The sequence below is a fragment of the Ptychodera flava genome, chromosome 20 (genome assembly GCF_041260155.1).
Source record: "Ptychodera flava strain L36383 chromosome 20, AS_Pfla_20210202, whole genome shotgun sequence".
Lineage (NCBI taxonomy): Eukaryota > Metazoa > Hemichordata > Enteropneusta > Ptychoderidae > Ptychodera > Ptychodera flava.
In genome coordinates this window covers 38,853,326-38,873,848 of record NC_091947.1, presented here as the reverse complement: position 1 = coordinate 38,873,848, position 20,523 = coordinate 38,853,326, and the positions used below count along the sequence as shown (strand labels likewise).

The 20,523-nt window shown below is 35.1% G+C and overlaps 1 protein-coding gene and 1 long non-coding RNA gene across 3 annotated transcripts in view; one reads left to right on the top strand and one right to left on the bottom strand.

Annotated features, from left to right (window-relative positions):
* LOC139120884 (uncharacterized) overlaps positions 1-20,523 on the bottom strand; it is a 466,659-nt gene that overhangs the window by 26,511 nt on the left and 419,625 nt on the right. The window lies entirely within an intron of this gene.
* LOC139120881 (DNA-directed RNA polymerase II subunit RPB2) overlaps positions 1-20,523 on the top strand; it is a 412,063-nt gene that overhangs the window by 118,331 nt on the left and 273,209 nt on the right. For both annotated transcript variants that reach the window (XM_070685501.1, XM_070685502.1), the window contains exons 6-7: positions 3,800-3,964; positions 15,930-16,126. In XM_070685501.1, coding sequence (XP_070541602.1) covers positions 3,800-3,964; positions 15,930-16,126 — 362 coding nt within the window. The remainder of the gene's footprint in view (positions 1-3,799; positions 3,965-15,929; positions 16,127-20,523) is intronic.

Sequence of the window (20,523 nt, the reverse complement as noted above, 5' to 3'; positions counted from 1 at the left end):
CTGACAGTAATCCGGACCGTTAAAACAAAAAGAAAATAATAACTCGCGCAGTGGTTAGAAGGCCGTGTTTTCACTAAAATTTAAGACATTTTCCAGTACAATGTTATCTCACAGTTTTCTCTAATAAAAAGATCATATTTCAGGGGTTCAGAATATGAAATAATCACAAAATAGCTAAAATTTACAAAGGAACCCGAGTCACTACCTTAAAATTATCGTTCATGTCAGAATTGATATAAAGTGGCGCTCCCACTTGATAACATTTTTAAAACACATTTTTTAAATGCCAACGGTCGATATTTGACGAGGCGACTGCGCGCGGATCACGAGATATTGATAAAAACATGTCCTGAAAAAAGTAAAAGTTTGAATTTCAGTGGCCCACCTAAATTCAGCTTCCGAACATAGAACGTTCTGCACTGGGGCCATTGTCAACTAAGCTATGGAGTACAAGTCTACGCTAATGCTACTGTACGCCACAGTGCCACTCGCGTCAGTGATCGGTCATGCCCCGTGGGGGAAAGCTGAGTCTTACTGACTCCGAGAAAAAATTGAAAACAAAGTTTGCTGATTCCATCAGTATTCACATAGGTGACTAGCACAGATACGTGCTGTTGATACATAGCGGCCGCTGCATGGTATGCGTGCATACCACGGGGCGGCCGCTATGTATTGAACCATATGACATCAAATCGATTCCAGCAATCATTATCATTCAAGGCAAATAAATTACCAGGTCCAATAAACAGTAAAAACAAACACACAAAGAAACATAAGATCACTGACAAAATCGGTAGTACAATCTTGAACCACTAAAAAAGTGGTGGTACCATGTGTAACTGTGTGGATGACGATAAAATGTAGTCATCAGAGGCGGCTAATATTTTACACGTAAAAACTGATATCTACATTTATGTGGTATTGGTTAAAAATATAATAGAACTGACTGAGAAGAATGAAAACGACAAAAACTAAGGAGAAGTTTAAAAAAACTTACCTGAAGTGAAGGCATAATGCTGTATACAAAGTCTTCGCAGTGGGAGGTAAAAATGCGTCGTTCGAACTTATTATGGACTCCCTAGAATATCATCAATCAGCACAACAACAAACCTTTTGGGGATTTCGGGTCATAATCAAAAACGATCGTTAAACTTCGGGATGTGAAAAATATGCTCGGGAAATGACATGTTTTTATCGATATCTCGCGATCTGCGTGCAGTGCCCACGTCAAATATCGACCGTTGGCATTAAAAAATGTGTTTTAAAAATGTTGCCAAGTGGAAGTGCCTCTTTAATAATCTTCAAAGTGTCAAATAGACGCAGTAATTTAATTTTTGTATCACCATGGCACCATATTTTCCAATTGTTTCTGTTTCTTTGTACAAACATTTGACGGAAACCTGGTTCTGTCCGTTCAGCGATTGTTTTCTCATGGTGAGTCATTGCTGCAGTTGAATAAAAATGGCGGACAACTGAGGTTGATCCCAATGTTCATTTGGCATTTTTAGCTCATGTGTACACACGTTGGCTAATGTCATAGCGATGTCTTTCTGTCTTTCCATGTGTGTTTGTGTGTGTGTGTGTGTGTGTGTGTGTCTGTCTGTCTGTCTGTCTGTCTGTCTGTCTGTCTGTCTGTCTGTTTACATGATAACTCAAATACGCATGAAGATTCAAGTCAGATTTTGTACACACGTATCATATGCTACTTGCAAGAACTGATTAGATTTTACTTCGTGTTGCTTGCATATTAATGAAGTTATGCAACATCATCTTTTTCCGTACAATGGGTTCCCAATGGAGATTGTAATGACAGTGTAGACATATATCAAGAAATACCACACAAAATTTCATGAAACTTTTCACAGATGACAATCTCACAAAATTATGATGATACTGTTAGTGTCATGTAAATTATCTGCTCATTTGCATATTTGATGAACTTTTGTTATTAGTGACATAACTCTGAAATTCCTGCACCAAACTTGATGATACGTGCAACAAATATTGATCAGATATATATCTAAGTATACTTAGAAGCATTGGTCAGTGTGAAGTTAATAAATAACTCATTTGCATATTTTATGAAGTTTTATAATTAGTCATGTAACTCCGATATGACTGAACCAATTGGATGAATTCTGCTGCAGATACTGATCCAACTGATATCTAACTGTGGTACAAAGCACTTAGTAATGTCAAGGTAATTAAGGGATCATTTGCATATTTAACCCTTTGCACCCTGACCCCCTGGTACCCTATGACAGACATCATGCGGACATTTATGTCCGAGCCGGGTTCAAAGGGTTAATGAACTTTGTAATTAGTGATATTTCTCCAAAGTTACAGCATTATGTTTGATGAAACTTGCTACAGATATTGATCTAATAAATATTTAATCGTACTGAGAAGCATTTGGCGTGTCAAGTTAATAATTAGCTCAATTACATATTAAATATAGTTTTGTAATTAGTGATTTAACTCTGAGAGTACTGTGCGAAAGTTGATGAAACCTGCTACATAATACATAATGATATATCAGATATCTGATTGTTCTTATTACATGCCTCACATGCCTCTCACGGTTGTCGATTATATTGGTATGAATTTGGTTTATTGACAGGAATATTGAAAAACATAATACAATAAATCCTCGTCAGAGATAGTTACTCTGGCAATAGACCGTATACATGTCTTGTCTTATCTGAAGTCTGTCTTCCACTCTGCGTTGAACTGCTGTTTGAATATACAATGTCTGTCTTTGTTCTTGTGTTTTGGTTAGTGATTATCCCAAGGTCTGCAAATGTTGCATAACATCTCCTTGCTCGTTGTTTTGTTACTTTAAAATGAGACAGGTCAATGGTACAATTGTTTTACAAAACTTCATAACAGTAAAAAGTATGCAGTAATTCATGTCATACAGTGTTATTTCATGCGTCCAGTAGTGTCTCATAAATGTCAATACATGTCGAGTCATCAGCAGTCAATTTCAATGCTTGATAACTATAAGTTTGTAATTTTGTCAAACTCAGAATCTGTAAAGTCATTCATATAACATGTCATTCCTTCCATTCAGGGATCACATTAGCATGTTAAGTTGTTCTGTTGAGAGTAAATGCTAAAATGTTTTAGTCTATTTACTGGATATCCAACATTCTGTGAAGCGTACTACTATTAATGAACCTGTTGTAAAACATGTGAGCAAATTCAGTTCATATCTTGTCTCGTGTTTGTACAGGCCATGGTTGTCTATTTTTGTATATCCATGTACTGGCTGATACAAAACTACCCTCAAGCCATGCATAAAATTTGACAATGGAAATACAGTTCATGGTCACTGACTTTGCACATATACAGTATTTGTATCAAATTCTGAGTAACACTTAGGATTTCGCTGAGGTATCATGAACAAAACATACTAGACTGCAACTCTGCTGAATATGTTGCAGATTGCGTCAATGAATACATTGTCCTGTCTTTGAAATCTCTGTTGAGGTGTCCTGTTGTTTGTGTGCTACAATGAAATGCAGACTGGTAAGGCGCTAACACAGGGCTGACGTGGGGCCAATGCAGGGCTAATGCGTGCGTTACAGTGCGCTAGCGCTGGACTAGCACATAGTCGGAAAGCTATTCCTGATCTGTACTGTAGTTGAATTTGAAATGTATGTATGGTCATGAAAATCAAAGTTACCGGAATAAGATGAATTTTCTCAAATATAGTTTTTTGTTCCATTTTTTTTTTGTTCCTGTGTTTTGCTGCTTAAATGTTTAATCTTTTTCACCTCAATACTTTATATTACAGGGTGTACGAAAAAGTGCCATAGGTCAGCGTATTGTGGCGACATTGCCCTATATCAGACAAGAAATCCCAATAATGATAGTATTTCGTGCACTGGGATTTGTATCAGACAGAGATATACTGGAGCATATTATCTATGACTTTGATGATCCAGAAATGATGGAAATGGTAAGAAATGAAAGTAGCAGTTAGATTTGTAGACCAAAATGTTTGGTTTTGTTGGGTTCTTTGTCATCTTCTATTCTAGTCATGACTGAAGGCACAGTGTGAACTCAAAGAAATGAAGTACTGCTCACGACACAGCTGGCTTCTCAACTTTGCAAAATGAATTCTTCTATCTACTATACCATAGACGTAAATAAATGTCCCTCTCCACTTCCACAAACACTGATTGCACTGAGTTTAATTAATGAAATTGTACAGCAATCCAATATTTGTGTTCTTACTTATGGTACACAATTGGTACACCTAAAGATACTGTTTTTAGCTCCCCTGTCAGCAACGCGGAGCTTATAAAATAAGTTAATTTTCCGTTGGCGTCCGTCGTCCGTCTGTCCGTCCATCCATCTGTTCGTCGTCCGTCTGTCCGTCAACAATTATCTTCTCCTCTGAAACAGCAAGTCTGATTGCTTTGAAATTTCATATGCAGTTCACTTGGAATGACCTCACTTAGGTTTGTTCAAATTGTGGTGAAATTTGGATTTTTGTATTTTTGGGGCATTTTTTGCCGTTTTTGGTAAAAAAATCTTCTTTTCTGAAACCGTTCGTTTGATTGCTTTGAAATTCGATATGCAGTTTACTTAGGGTGATTTCATTTAGATTTGTTCAAATCGTGGTGAAATGTGCATATTTGTGTTTTTAAGGCAATTTTTGTCATTTTTGGTAAAAAAATCTTTAAAAATCTTCTTCTTCAAAACTACCAGTCAGATAGCTTTTATATTTGGTACATATGTCCCTAGGGATGATCTATTTCAGATTTGTTCAAATTGTGCAGAAATATGCAAATTTGCATTTTTAAGGCAATTTTTGCCATTTTTGGTCAAAAAATGTATTGCTCAAAAAGTACTGGTCTGACAGTTTTGAAATTTGGTATACAGGTTTCTATAGATGAACTAAGTAATATATATTGAATTTCTGATGAAATGTGTAATTTTGTATTTTTGGGGCAATTTTTGCCATTTTTGGTCAAAAAATGTGTATTTCCAAAACTAATCACCTGATAGCTTTGAAATTCAGTATACAGCTTCCTACAGATGAACTAAATGATATTTATGGAAACAATGATGAAATCTGCAATTTTGTAATTTTGGTGCAATTTTTGCCATTTTTGGTCCAAAAATGTGTTCCTCAAAAAGTATTGGTCTGATAGCTTTGAAATTTGGTATACAGGTTTCTACAGATAAGCTTAGTAATACATATTGAATTTCTGATGAAATCTGTAATTTTGTATTTTTTGGGCAATTTTTGCCATTTTTGGTCAAAAAATGTGTATTTCCAAAACTACTTATCTGATAGCTTTGAAATTTGGTATACAGGTTTCCATAGATGAAGTAAATGATATTTATTGAAATAATGATGACATCTGCAATTTTGAATTTTAGGGCAATTTTTCTCATTTTTGGTCAAAAAATGCGTTTCTCAAAAAGTACTGGTCTAACAGCTTTGAAATTTGGTATACAGGTTTCTATATATGAACTAAGTGTGATATTTTGAAATTATGATGAAATCTGCAATTTTTATTTTTGGGGGCAATTGTTGCCATTTTTGGTCAGAATATTTTATTCTCAAAAAACTACTCATCAGATAGCTTTGGTTGACATGTTCTTAGGGATGATCGAATGTGATATATTCAAAGTATGATGAAATCTTCAATTTTGTATTTTTGCAGCTAATTTTAGCCACTTTTTTCTGGCCACTGCATTGAGTTATCAAAGATTTCCACCTTCTTCATCAACATGTGTCAAAAATAGTTATTCTGTACATAAACACAGCGGAGCTATATCGGCCGCTAGGTCGCTTGTAGGAATGATGCAATGTTAGACAGTAATTGATATTTTAAAGAATTTGACTTACATTGTATGTAACTCTTGTACGGTATAAACCTATAAATTCACCTATAAAAAAATAATTAATATGATTTTAAATGACTGAATTAAATAGGAAATCAACAAAGCCTAAATAAATTTAGTGTAGAATTATTAGAAAGTTCAACTTTTTTGACAGTTCATAGTGAAATGTTTACCATCTTGGAGGATTAAAACATGTAAAGGCAACTTTCCTGAATCCAAACTTTGACATATTCTGAACTGTCATATATTGTTCTCTGTATGTTAGGGACCGTCTCAGATTGTCGCAGAAGTTCAAAAAGCGAAATTCATTCGTTTAGGGGGGGAGGGGGTTTGACCTCCATTCAATTAGTGAACTTCACTTTCGCACTTTTATTTTGTGATCACAAGTTTTCGTGTGTTTATTTTTAAATTAAAGAAAAACTGCATACTCGTGCCAACAAATTTGTAACTGTTTCCATCTTGTTTGTGCCCCAAACACAATTTACCGATAGTAACATTGTATCCTAATCATTTCATTCATCAAATTATACAAAGACAAAAAGTATCATTTTTTTAAAATGTGCTATTTATAAGCGTCTGCTCTAACCACTAGATGTATTTATTCTCACTTGTTATGCACCTTGTCATAGTCGTTTTAATATGATTGAACATGCCTGGGCCCCCTTGTCAAAGTTTCTCGCTTATTTACCGCCCCTACCAAGTACAAATTGCGTGTTCGCAAAGACAAAGAACTGCACAAGAGATGCAAAAAGGGAAAGTAAAATAAAATGAAACTTTTATGCGGTAAAATGCCCTGTTAGTACTCAAATCCGATCGATTACTGTAATTGTAATGTGGCAAGGGTAATAATACGTCTTTAGTAGCTATAGCAAATAGCAATATGCAAAATTGTACTCTCAGGCAGACATGAACATTTCGCACTTTTGAAGTTTCGTTTAGGGGGAGGGGGGGGGGTTTTGATCTAAACGAAGAAATTTTGTTTCTTGAACTTCTGCGACAATCTGAGACGGTCCCTTATCTAAAAGAAATTTCTCATAATAGTTTGTCATGATAGGTTGGTCATGATAGAGAAAGTTCCAATTTCCATATATGGTTGACTTGGTGAGGATAAAATAAAATTACGTTTTGAGGATAAAAATAGAGTGGTCAATTTAAAGAGTGGTCAAAGTGATAGGGTTTTTAGCTCCGCTGTCATCGACGCGGAGCTTATCAAATATGTTGATTTTCCGTCGTCGTCGTCGTCGTCCGTCGTCCGTCGTCGTCTGTCAACAATTGCCTTCTCCTCTGAAACCGCAAGTCCAATTGCTTTGAAATTTTATATGCAGTTCACTTAAGGTGACCTCACTTCAGTTTGTTCAAATCGTGGTGAAATTTGCATATTTATATTTTTGGGGCATTTTTTGGTGTTTTTGGTAAAAAAATCTTCTGCTCTGAAACCGCTTGTCCGATTGCTTTGAAATTTAATATGCACTTTGCTTAGGGTGACTTCAGTCAGATTTGTTCAAATCGTGGCGAAATTTGCATATTTGTATTTTTAAGGCAATTTTTGTCATTTCTGGTAAAAAAATCTTTAAAAATCTTCTTCTTCAAAACTGCCAGTCAGATAGCTTTGATATTTGGTACATAGGTCCCTAGGGATGATCTATTTCAGATTTGTTCAAATTGTGCAGAAATATGCAAATTTGCATTTTTAAGGCAATTTTTGCCATTTTTGGTCAAAAAATGTATTTCTCAAAAAGTACTGGTCTGATAGTTTTGAAATTTGGTATACAGGTTTCTATCGATGAACTGAGTAATATGTATTGAATTTCTGATGAAATCTGTAATTTTGTATTTTTGGGGCAATTTTTGCCATTTTTGGTCAAAAAATGTGTATTTCCAAAACTACTCATCCGATAGCTTTGAAATTTGGTATACAGGTTCCTACAGATTAACTAAATGATAGTTATTGAAATTATGATGAAATCTACAATTTTGTAATTGTGGGGCAATTTTTACCAGTTTTGGTCAAACATGTGTACTTCCCAAACTACTCATCTGATAGCTTTGAAATTTGGTGTACAGGTTCCTACAGATGAACTAAATGATAATTATTGAAATTATGATGAAATCTGCAATTTTGTAATTTTGGGGCAATTTTTGCCATTTTTGGTCAAAACATGTCTTTCTCAAAAAGTACTGGTCTGATAGCTTTGAAATTTGGTGTACAGGTTTCTACAGATGAGCTAAGTAATATATATTGAATTTCTGATGAAATCTGTAATTTTGTATTTTTGGGGCAATTTTTGCCATTTTTGGTCAAAAAATGTGTATATTCAAAACTACTCATCTGATAGCTTTGAAATTTGGTATACAGGTTTCCATAGATGAACTAAATGATATTTATTGAAATAATGATGAAATCTGCAATTTTGAATTTTTGGGGCAATTTTTCCTATTTTTGGTCAAAAAATGCGTTTCTCAAAAAGTACTTGTCTAACAGCTTTGAAATTTGGTATACAGGTTTCTATAGATGAACTAAATTTGATCTTTTGAAATTATGATGAAATCTGCAATTTTTACTTTTGGGGGCAATTGTTGCCATTTTTGGTCAAAAAATTTATTCTGAAAAACTACTCATCAGATAGCTTCGGTTGACATGTTCTTAGGGATGATCCTATGTGATACATTCAAAGTATGATGAAATCTTCAATTGCTTATTTTTGCAGCTTATTTTAGCCACTTTTTTCTGGCCACTGCATCGAGCTATCAAAGATTTCCACCCTTCTTCATCAACATGTGTCAAAAATAGTTATTCTCTACATAAACACAGCGGAGCTATATCGGCCGCTAGGTCGCTTGTTATGGTAAAGCTGGGCTGTAAGATTCCTCATGTGCTATTTATAGCAATAATACAATCTGTGTACACAGTGCAATGAAAGTGTTACATGATTCCTTATAATGCTTTTGATGACCTTGAACTTCTTAAGTTGCAAACATTTGTTTCTTCTGTGTGCTTTCTCTGAGTACCTACAGGCTCAATTTATTCAATAGAACTCACTTGAAATGTTAATTTGAAAGTTAAAATGTGCTTGGTTAATAGGATGAAAATACTGATAAAGATGACCAGCTGAAGATTCTTTATAAACTGACAGATATGCTGTTTTTTATGACGTAAATCTTGATAAGCAAGTCTTGTTTACTTTAATTAGAATGTAATTAACTCTGAGCTCGTTTATATTATTATAAGCAGTAGTATCAAGTTGAACAAGCTGATATTGACAAGTTGGTCGGCTGTGGGAGGTTAAAAGCTGTAAAAATAAATGTATGCATGTCTATCTGTCTGTCTGTCTGTTTGTATGTATGTTAGTTAAGATGTGCAGATGTATGTCCATCCACATTAAAAACTCTAAATCACAGCACCTACCATCTTAGTATTTCGTGGACAGGTGCACCCAGGGGTTGAGATGTGGATTTGTTGAAATAAACATGTGAAAGTCAAAAATATGCAAATGAATTGAAAAATTTTCATATTTGTATTTCTTGGGCAATTTTTCCCATTTTTTGTCAAAAAATCATTTTCTCACAAAGTATTTGTTGGATTGCTGTAAAACATGATAGTCTTGATCCTAGGGTTGTTTTCTGTCAGATGTGTAAAAGTCATGAGATGGAGCATTTCATATTGCTAGGTATAAGATTAATTTGGACTTGCAATGGAATTTTCTTAGTAATCAACTTGTAAGAACGCAGTCATGTGTGTACTAGTAGTATCTCTGTAAAATGGGAGGACAGTGTCATTAACACTATTTTTTGAAATTATGGTGAAATCTTCAATTTTTATTTCTTCGGGCATTTTTTGCCATTTTTGGTCAGAAAATTTCATTCTCAAAAAACTACTTGTCAGATAGCTTTGGTTGACATGTTCTTAGGGATGATCCAATGTGATATATTCAAATCTTCAATCGTGTATTTTTGCAGTTATTTTAGCCACTACTTTTTTCTGGCCACCGAAATAAGCTATCAATGATTTCCACCTTCTTTATCAACATGTGTCAAAAATAGTTATTCTGCACATGAACACAGCGGAGCTATATCAGCCGTTAGGTCACTTGTTATCTAATTGAAAAGTTACAGTGTTGAATTGTTACACTACAGCATCAACTCTGGTAACAATAACAAAGTGTGTTATAATCCATTCCAGTAACCTTTTTACAGAGAGTGCAAGAAGTTCCATGCCAGCCATATGGCAAAATTACCAGCTAAACAGCCAGTTATTTGATGAAGTTGTAAACACTAACAGTTCGGCAATTAACTTTGCTGATAGCATGGCCACTGTAAAACTGAAAGTTGGGTTTTTGCTGCTACCAAGCTTTTTAAATGAAAGTTTATGATTAGCATCTTGTGTTCAACATTGAGATAACTTTACCATGCATAACACCAGTTCATATACAACTGTCTTGTCAAGACAGCTATTTTGTCCTACACCTACTAAATAACCAAAGGAAAAAAAATTGGTGTAATTGTAACATACAGACTATTGTCTTGAGACCAAAATTATTTTTCATGCATATATTTTCTTTATATTTTTCACCTTATCATAGTGTCTGTAGGTTTACAAAAAACAGTGCAGCTGATTTCAGTTCCCCAAAATACACTAACTGCATGGAATACTAGTTTGTATGACACTAACAGCAGTGATCCCATAAAAGAAGGGTTGCTTCAATAAACTAATTATTGAGTACAGACTGTAAGTATGGAAGTGGCATCTTCTATTTTACATCTGAACAGGGGACCCAAGATGTCCAATTTTACAGTGGCTATGCTATCAGCAAAGTTAATCACCAAACTGTCCACAACTTCATCAAATAACTGGTTGTTTTGCTATTTGCTAGTCATTTCACCATATGGCCAACATGGAACTTCTTGCACTCTCTCTAAACCATGTGCTTCAATAAACTCAACCCTGCAATATGATTGGTTCCAACAAGATTTGTCGGAGAACAGATATTCAACACTCTACCTTCAGTTTACCTTATGATTGGAAATGGCTTGGCACTGTTACATGACTGAATCTTTCAGTCTATTAAGTGTATATAACATCTAAATATATTGGCTATGTTAACATGTTGAAGGAGCACTTGACCACTTCAAGTTCTAGTAATTCAGTGTTAGAATGGGTTTCAAAAATGTAGTCAAATACTTCCTGTTTGATTCTTATGTGGCACTAAAACAAAACAAAACAAAATAAAAAACAGTGTGAAAATTGTTATACTTAATGAGGACGGTCAATCTGATCTAAATTTTTAGGTGAATGTAGCAAAATTAACCATTTAGCATTAAGAGTCTTTGCCATTTAGTGAGATGCATGTGATGACATGTCTTTTCATGACTGGCACATTGAAGAGACAAAGTTGCTCTATTTAACCTTATTGTTGTATGAAGAAAATGTTGAATTCTGAAATCTTTCAGTAACTGTACACAACTGCAAAAGTGTCAAAATTACCTCTGCTGTTATAACAGGTGATTTCATTTGTAACCTCTAGTGCTTGAGTAAATAGATTATTCCTATTTGACTTGCTCTCTTATGCAAAATACCGTAATCATTCCATCAATTTGATTGCTCAATTAATTCGACCACCCACTATATTTTGGATAATTATTTTACCACCTCCAATTGTTCGACCACTGTTTAAGGTAAAGTGCGACGAATTTGGACGCGCACGCGCTTTTGAACGTTTCTGCGCAGATTTAACTCAAGCCTGCTGCAAATGGGTTATTTTGTAGCATGTATTTAACATCACCTGTCATTGTTGAAATTGCGCTTTTCCCTAATTTTTTGACCCAGTCTCTTAGAAATACATGTGACCTATATCCTTGTCATATTTTGACCCCCTAGGAAGCTGATTTTTATTCAATATGAGCAAAAAATTAACGTTTCTCTCCCATTTACATTGTGCATATTACCCATTCACCTGGAGATATTGTAAAAAGTAGTTTGGTGACACCCTTTTATTAAAAGTGTAAACTAAATGGTATTATGTCACGATTTTATTCACCAAGTTTCGTCAAAATGACACCATTCAAAGCGACAGGAAGAAAGTTCGAAAATTATGTAGTGATATAATTTCGATATCGTCATTTTGCAATTGATACTTATGTTAAAATTTCTTTACAAACATCATGAAAACTATACATTCTATAGATATGGATTTTAAAGGCCCTATAGCTGTATCTTTTAGCAATATTTTTTGTGATTTTACTTCCAAACTAAAACAAGTTCATGGGAATGTACTCATTGAGGGGTGGTTATACAGGTAGAATAAACTGTCCACTGGGACTACATGTGCAATGTTGAGCAAGATAAATAATAAATGTTTGCCCAAACAAAAAATGGCGCCCTCATGCAGATAAAGCAAAAACGCAGTACGCAGTGCATATGTGCATTGGAATCTTCACAGAAACAACAGAGTAGTCCAATATAATGCATAGTGCTGAATGTTTTCCACTGGGACACCATATGCTATGTTTTCTTTGTAATATTACCAGTTTTTAAAAAATGGCGGGAAATCAAAATAACGGTCAAAATTTAAATTTACTTGTCCAATTTTCAGTGGGAAAAGACTATATCCTTTAAATCTGTAGAATTTAAAGAAACCCTGAGAAAACAGAAAGCCTTTTTCAGGTCAACAAATTTCAAGAGTTACAGCTACAGGGGCTTTAAGTCTTGGTATTTATTAAAATTAACTCATTTGCTAAGCGTTTTATAATTGCTTTCTTTAGTTTAAGTGAAAATATTATTTTTATTTATTTCTAACGACGCCATTTTAACGCACGTTTCCATGGAAACGAGCATGGTGACCCCAATTTTTTATTTCATTTTTTCACTTGCACAACTTCCAAGAATATTTGCGCAAAGTTTCAAGAAAATGACACCACAACCTCATTTTGACGTGATTCGTAGTACTTCACCTTAATTGCATGATTTTTTTCCTCTATAATGGGACAACAAGTGTGTTGGCATTGTATCAAAGTTACAGTAACATTGTAACAGTAAAATAAGGCCCGATTCTGAGATGCTTTTTTTACCTTTAATGTCAGAGCCTGCCGAAATCCGACAGTTTGTCTTCCAAATTACCATGGCCAAAAACAGTAACATAGGTCCAATTCTGACCTTGAATCCGACAATTGAAACAGTTTCTCTTCTGAATTTAATATGGCCGAAAACAGTAAAATAGGGCCTGATTTCACGTACTTTAAGTTTACATTTTGATATGTCAAAACCAAATGAAATCGGAAGATTTGAACAGTTTCTCTTCCAAATTTAGTATAACCGGAAAATATATATACCAAACGAAATTCTGAAATAATAAAAGTTTTGATAACTTTTTATACTATTTGAAATATCGTCATGATAAAGATAACTTAAAAAAGAAATACAAAAAGCAATAGCTTTGTCCATAAACAGTAAAAATGCCATTTCCGTAAAGTTTGGTTGATCTATGCTAAATGTATTTTGCCAGGGGAGACACCCAGTCATAGACCTGCCACTGGACTAACCAAACAAAATTCTGAAATCATGATAGGTTTGGTAAACTTTTATATCATTTTAAATATCATGATGATAAATGCCACTTAAAAAAGAGATGCTAAAAACAAAAGCTGTATCAGTAAACAATAAAAATGTCCATTTCTGTAAGGTTTGGTGGTGGGTGCATAATAAATCTGCCAAGGGAGACACCCAGTAAAGACCTGCCACTAGACTAAGAAAACAAAATTCAGAAAGAATTATAGTTTCGATAAACTTTTATAGCATTTTCACCATGGTAAATACAATTTGGAAGTGAGATAAAAAATACAGTAGCTGTGTCTGTAAACCATAAAAATTCCATTGCCATAAAGTTTGGTGATCCATGCTTAATTAATTTTGCCAGGGACATCCCCTTGTCATAGACCTGCCACTTGACTATTCATAACTTTCATACAACCCAAGTTTAATGCAAGTAAAGAAACAGAAAAGACAAATGAATTTTCATTTCTTTGTTTTATTTTTCTGTTACCATTTTTTTTTGTATTTTATGAATTTTTTATTGAGGTCTTCAATAATGCTTACAACACTTGTAGAAATGTGAATACAGTTCTATCAAATCATGAAGGTAGGAGAAAATCACCTCCATGATCAAACCTTATACAGTAAAATCAAACATACCAGTAAATCCTTTTGTATAAGAGTCTCAGAGATACAACCTGTTACCATCTTCCTCCGTCGGCATCTTCTCCTGATATTGAGAAAGTTCCCCTTTGATCGGAGTTCCAGCTTCAAGTTCCATAACTAGGGAGGTTCATTTTTCGTATACCTAGGGCCCTCTATGGTATGAATATGCAAGTAAACATGGCGGCCTGCATAAACAATGTTGTCATGTCTTTCATTTACAAGTGTTTTTCTGTCGCCATCGTGTATTTCTAAAGACATAATCTGCAACCTGGACCTTCTAAGGTATTGGGAACCCACTTGTTTTATTCTGTGTTACCGTAAACAGTCAAATTTTATTTAAAATGTCACCTAAACTACATGCTGCATGCACATACAGTCCTTGCCATGCAAATTTATGACTGTCGAAAAATATTCCATCAGTTCAACCGGCCGGGTTTTTCGTAATTTTTTTTTCCTCTATCAGTTCGTCTTTTCAAAAATCATATTTATTTTTTTCTGGTTGAATTGATGGAGAGACTACGGTACCCATTGCCACAATGTAAGGAAAGAAGCTATCCGTATACATATGATAAGCATAGATAATTATGATTTCATTGCTAAAAGCTTGCATGAGGCTCAAACAATGTATGTGCAGCATGCATAATGAGAGTTTTACAACAGATTTTTGGACGTGATATTTTGGTACAGGCCATAAAATGTTTCAATGGAATGTTTACTCAAGCAGAGTTGAGTTTCTTCACAGTTGACTGCTATATTAGCATGTTTCAACAAGTGATTTAGCACAGACTATTTTTCATGTAAAGCAAATTCATAAAAAGAAGTACCATGGAGCAGTTGTTAGTGCTCCTAACTTACTACTTGAGGATTGTATGTTTGACACCCCATAAGTCCAGTTTAATCATGGACTCACTTTCAGAGGATGGCAAGTTCAGGACTCAAGTCAGGCAGTTTATTCCTCATTGCTCCTTTGGGTAATGGATATTGGTTACCTCATCCTTTAATAGACCATGTTCCGAACCGCGCGAGACATTCCGAGATATCGCGAGAATATGTGGTTCACAGTGGACGTGTTCTCGCAACACAGGACAAACTGCGTAAAACAGGACAAGTCGCTAATTACGTTAAATACGTAAAATATAAATGCATAAAATATATGAAGTTGCAATCTTTGCGCAGTTCTGCACTTTTTCTAGTTCCATACAAAGTTTGACTTGTATTACTAAGCTGGAAACCTGTTTCTACGGGCATGTATTAAAGTCTCGCGATATCTCGCAATCAGCAGAACATCGTCTATTGCACTCTCATCCGCTGGATGATGGATTGAATAAAAAGCTCAAAAAATAGCACTTTGTACGATCGGTAAAATTAAAAGTAATGTCATTTCTATAAATTGTCGATTTTTAGATTCTCCTTTGTAAGTATTATCAAAATGTGTGATGAAAAATGGGGGTCACCGCGCTCGTTTGTGAGATACATGACCATGAATTTTGCCATTTCTGAGAAAAAAAGCTGAGTCAGCATTTTTTCACCAATGCATTTTCTATGGACGAAATAATTCAATGCTGTTTATCTCAAAATTTAGCGCGGTGACCATATCATTTTATTTGATCACTATTATTTATTTCTCTAGATTGAGCTTTGTGCAAATTTTCATGAAAATGACAATAGTAGAAATTGATTTTCCAGCAAAGTCAATGTAATCCTATGGGAAGTGACAAATTCCATGCGCGCGTACCGCTCGAACATCCTTAAGAGTTTTGAATTGCATGGGCTTGTTTGTCACTCAGCTTCAAGGACTGTATATGCTGATTTATAGATCTCACTTGCTTAATGAACTGAACCAGGAAAATGAAACTTCCTTTTGTTCTTGTAGGTGAAACCATCTCTTGATGAAGCCTTTGTAATTCAAGAACAGAATGTTGCACTGAACTTCATTGGTGCACGTGGTGCCAGACCTGGTGTTACAAAAGAAAAACGAATCAAATATGCCAGGGAAATATTACAGAAAGAAATGTTGCCCCATGTTGGTGTTAGTGACTTCTGTGAAACAAAGAAAGCGTATTTCCTTGGGTAAGTCTTGGATTTAGGCTACCATACCAACTGGTGTTCACATACTTTTTATGAGAAAACAGCTTTTATCTGTTGGTAGCAAAGTTGTATTCTATTTTGACATTCTGCCATGTAGTGAAGGTAATGTGAGACTGTAGAAACTTAAGTTGTAATGTGCAGAACACATTTTTGTTCCCATATATGCATATGTATATATATGTAAATGGGAGGTATTCTTAAAAGATGGCCAAATGTCGTCTGTATGTATACATGTATGTCCATCCATGACAAAAACTCCTAAACTGCAGCACCTATTGTCTTAGTATTTGGTGTACAGGTGCACCTAGGGGTGGAGATGTGAATTTGTTCAAATGAACATGTCAGTGCCAAAAATATGCAAATGAGGGGAAAAAAGGATAAATCCTGCAAATGGCTAAAACTAAGTAAGCATCAGTCAGATTTGGTTGAAACTTAGTATACGGATTCCTTTAGGGTATCCTAAATTATGTGTGCAAAAATTGGGGGGAAATTTGCATGTCTGTATTTTTAGGGTATTTTTTTTCCGTTTTTAGTCAAAAAATCTTGTTCTCTGAAATCGCTCGTCTGATTGCTCTGAAAGTTGATATTCATGTTCCTCAGGATGACCTCAGTCATGCGTGTACAAATTGCATTGATATTGTCATATTTGTAATTTTGGGGCAATTTTTCCAATTTTTGATAAATTTTTTTTTTTATCCAAAAACTACTGATTTGATAGCTATGATATTTGGCATTCAGGTATCTGAGATTAATCTTGATATAATGTATTGAAGTTATGTTGAAACTGGCAATGTTTTTATTTTTGGGGCAATTTTTGCCTTGTTTTGGTCCAGAAAATTTTTCTCCTACAACTACTTATCTGTTTAGCTTTGATATTTAGTGTACAGATTCCTAGGATTTATGTTTTAAGATATATTGAAATTAGGATGAAATCTGCAATGTTGTATTTTGGGGGCAATTTTTCTCATTTTTGGTCAAAAAATTTGTTTCTCAAAATTTACCAGTCTGATTGCTTTGATATTTAGCAAGCAGATTCTTAGGGGTTTTGTATATACCGTATTCCTCCGATTCTAAAACCCCGCCCGTTTATAACGTCCTCCAGGATTATTTTATCGATTCGTAATTGGTCGTTAGTTCGTTTATAATGCCCCCAGGGGGGTACACCCAAATTCTGACTGGAACAATACTATCATAGAGCCATTGTCATGTAATGAGACAAGGATATCCGCGACACCTACGTCACTAATCAAAGTCACAAACAAGTGCCAAAGTGAAGTATCAAACCCCAAAACACGCACACTATTGTTTGGTGTTGGAACATGTCAATCGGGAACGGTACTGCTATCGTTCCTGGCGATACAATTCCACTTGAATTTCGCTACGTAAATGAACATTAAAAGAGTTGGATTTTTAAGCGTCTCGATCTAGTACAATGCCGTCTTTTCGTCACTGTCATTTTGCTAACGTCAAATAAGCAGATTTTTGAACATCTTGATCAAGTACGAATTGAATATTTTGATGCCATTTGGCTACCATAACATGAACATTACGATAGTCGGGTTTTTGAACGTGTCGATCAAGTACGATTCGCTCATTTCACGTGGTGAAAAAATCGTTCCTTTCCACGGGTATCGCGAATGCACTCGACGGAACTGAAGACAACATGATTTCCGAGGAGATTCCGGTACTCGATGACTACTTATCAAATGAAGCCGTAGGACTTGTGTTTGATGACGAGGGGAAAGACGACGATATAGACTTCGATGGGTTTGACTTCAATGAAGAGGGCAATTGTATCGACAAACGCGACATCCGAAGTTTCTTCCGCGCATGAAATGAAATACTTTGAATTTCTTTCTTTATGTTTTATCAATTTTGTACATTTTTTTCTCATGTTATAGATGTATTTATTGTTTGAACGGCATTTCTTGCTTGAGTGTGTCCTTTTCCTGAACTAGTCCCGGCAATGAGTAGGCGATAGTGTAACAGATTTTCAAGATTATGCATGCTTTCGAAGTCTTGCGAGGGTAAAATACCCAACTTCATAAACAGCCCTATACACTTACAGTTAGAACAAAAACGTGCATGTTCGTACCATTCCGAACAGATGATCATAGATGACTGAATTCCACATCAAGAGACAATTCGCTCATCGATACAAATAAATAAAAAACTTCAAAGTTTTATTGCCAAAAATTCAATTCATCAAATTGTAAGCATATTGGCGTAGCAATCTTTCGTCTCGGTCAGCCGGCCGATGCGATGCTTCAACGCTTTATCACTCAGTTCGAGCCTCGCGCCTGCCTTTTCGTAAGATCACATTTCGTTTCGAGATACGGTTAGACTTTTTGAAACTACCGCAGGAGCAAACTAATAAAACTCAAAACGTGTAATTGATAGTTAATTTTAAGGAGTACGCTAATTGAAAATCGTAATATAGAAAACATCGGACGGACACCGTGCACCAGACTGTATGCATGTGCTGAACAGAATTTACCCTGACCTCATGCACTGACACCTTTGACCTATTGCGTGGATTGACCAATCACAGCCAGCGGAACGTTAGGGACTTTCCCTTTACTCCTTGTCTGACCTTTGCGGCCATGCTATGCATTGCTATGGGGAGCTAGCTACTACTGGAGCGTACTTGTTGCAACGAAGTATCGTGGTGATTATCTATACACGAAATACAAAGATTTATTGCTATCGTATTTTTTAGCAAAAGAGGGTATGGCAAATACACATTTCAAAACTTGTCGATCTCCATTAATTTATACCGTACAGATTCGACTGTCAGTATCCACGCAGCATGGCCATGAGTCGACATCACAAAGTATGAGTTGTCTGCAGCGCTCACGTGAATAAAAAAACATTGGCATAAAATTTGCATAACATTGCACAATTAGCATAAATTAACTACGACAACGTTCGATTTCGCCGTGACATCTGTTTATACAACCCCCCCCACATGTTTTCCGTCACCTTTGGTTCTGAAAAGGGGGTTTTAGAATCGGAGGAATACGGTATTGACATTAGGTTGAAATCCGGAATTTTGAATTTTTGGGGCAACTTTGTGAAACTGTCATTTTTACTGGGAAATCTTTCATTTTGTATTTTTGAGATAGTTTTTAGCTCCACTGTCAGAGACGCGGAGCTTATCCGATAGGCTGATTGATCGTCGTCGTCCGTCCGTCCGTCCGTCAACAATGGTCTTCTTCTCTGAAACCGCAAGTCAGATTTCTTTGAAATTTGGTATGGAGGTTCATAGGAGTGACCTCACTCAAGTTTGTTCAAATTGTGGTGAAATTTGCATAATTGTATTTTTGGGGCAATTTTTCCTGTTTTTGGTCAAGAAATCTTCTTCTCTGAAACTTCAAGTCAGATTAATTTGAAACTAGGTATAGAGGTTCCTAGAGGTAACCTCAGTCAAGTTTGTTCAAATTGTGGTGAAATTTGCATAATTGTATTTTTGGGGCAATTTTCCTGTTTTTGGTAAAAAAATCATCTTCTCTGAAAGCGCATGTCGGATTGATTTAAAACTTGGTATTGAGATTCCTAGAGGTGATCTCCATCAGATTTGTTCAAATTGTGGTGAAATTTGCAGAATTTTTTTTAGGCAAATTTTGCTGTTTTTTGGTCAAAAAATTATAGTTTCTAAATTTCTTATATAGGCCTAAATGCTTTCAGTTTTATTATATGCAGCTTTCTATTTGACCTTAATTTTGTTCATTAAAATTATGGTAACATTTATATTGTATGAATTTTTGTGCACATATTGCTGTAAAAATGCGTTTGCATAATTGTATTTTTTGGGCAATTTTTCCTGTTTTTGGTCAAGAAATCTTCTTCTCTGAAACTTCAAGTCAGATTAATTTGAAACTTGGTATAGAGGTTCCTAGAGGTAACCTCAGGCAAGTGTGTTCAAATTGTGGTGAAATTTGCATAATTGTATTTTTGGGGCAATTTTTCCTGTTTTTGGTAAAAAAATCATCTTCTCTGAACCTAATACGCTGATAATTACTGCCAAATTTACATATTTACTACGTTTTGCTATTATTACAATAATTTAAACAAAATCATTTTTGCCCAGTTCAAGTTGAATATCTCAAACACTTTTGTCATTTTTTCCCTCATTGTCATCCACTTAACTATCACAGCGGAGCTATATCGGCCGCTAGGCCGCTTGTTTGGTAATTTTATACCTATTGGAACTAAGAGTATGTAATGTGGTGATTTAGTAAGCATTTGGTATGGTAAACTGTATTCAGTGTTGAAATGCGGTGAAAAAATCATTAGAAAACATAGCTGAGGTGATTTTAGCAAGTTTGGTTTCCAACAAATAATATTCAAAAATGTTTTCAATGTTTAAGAGTGCGGCA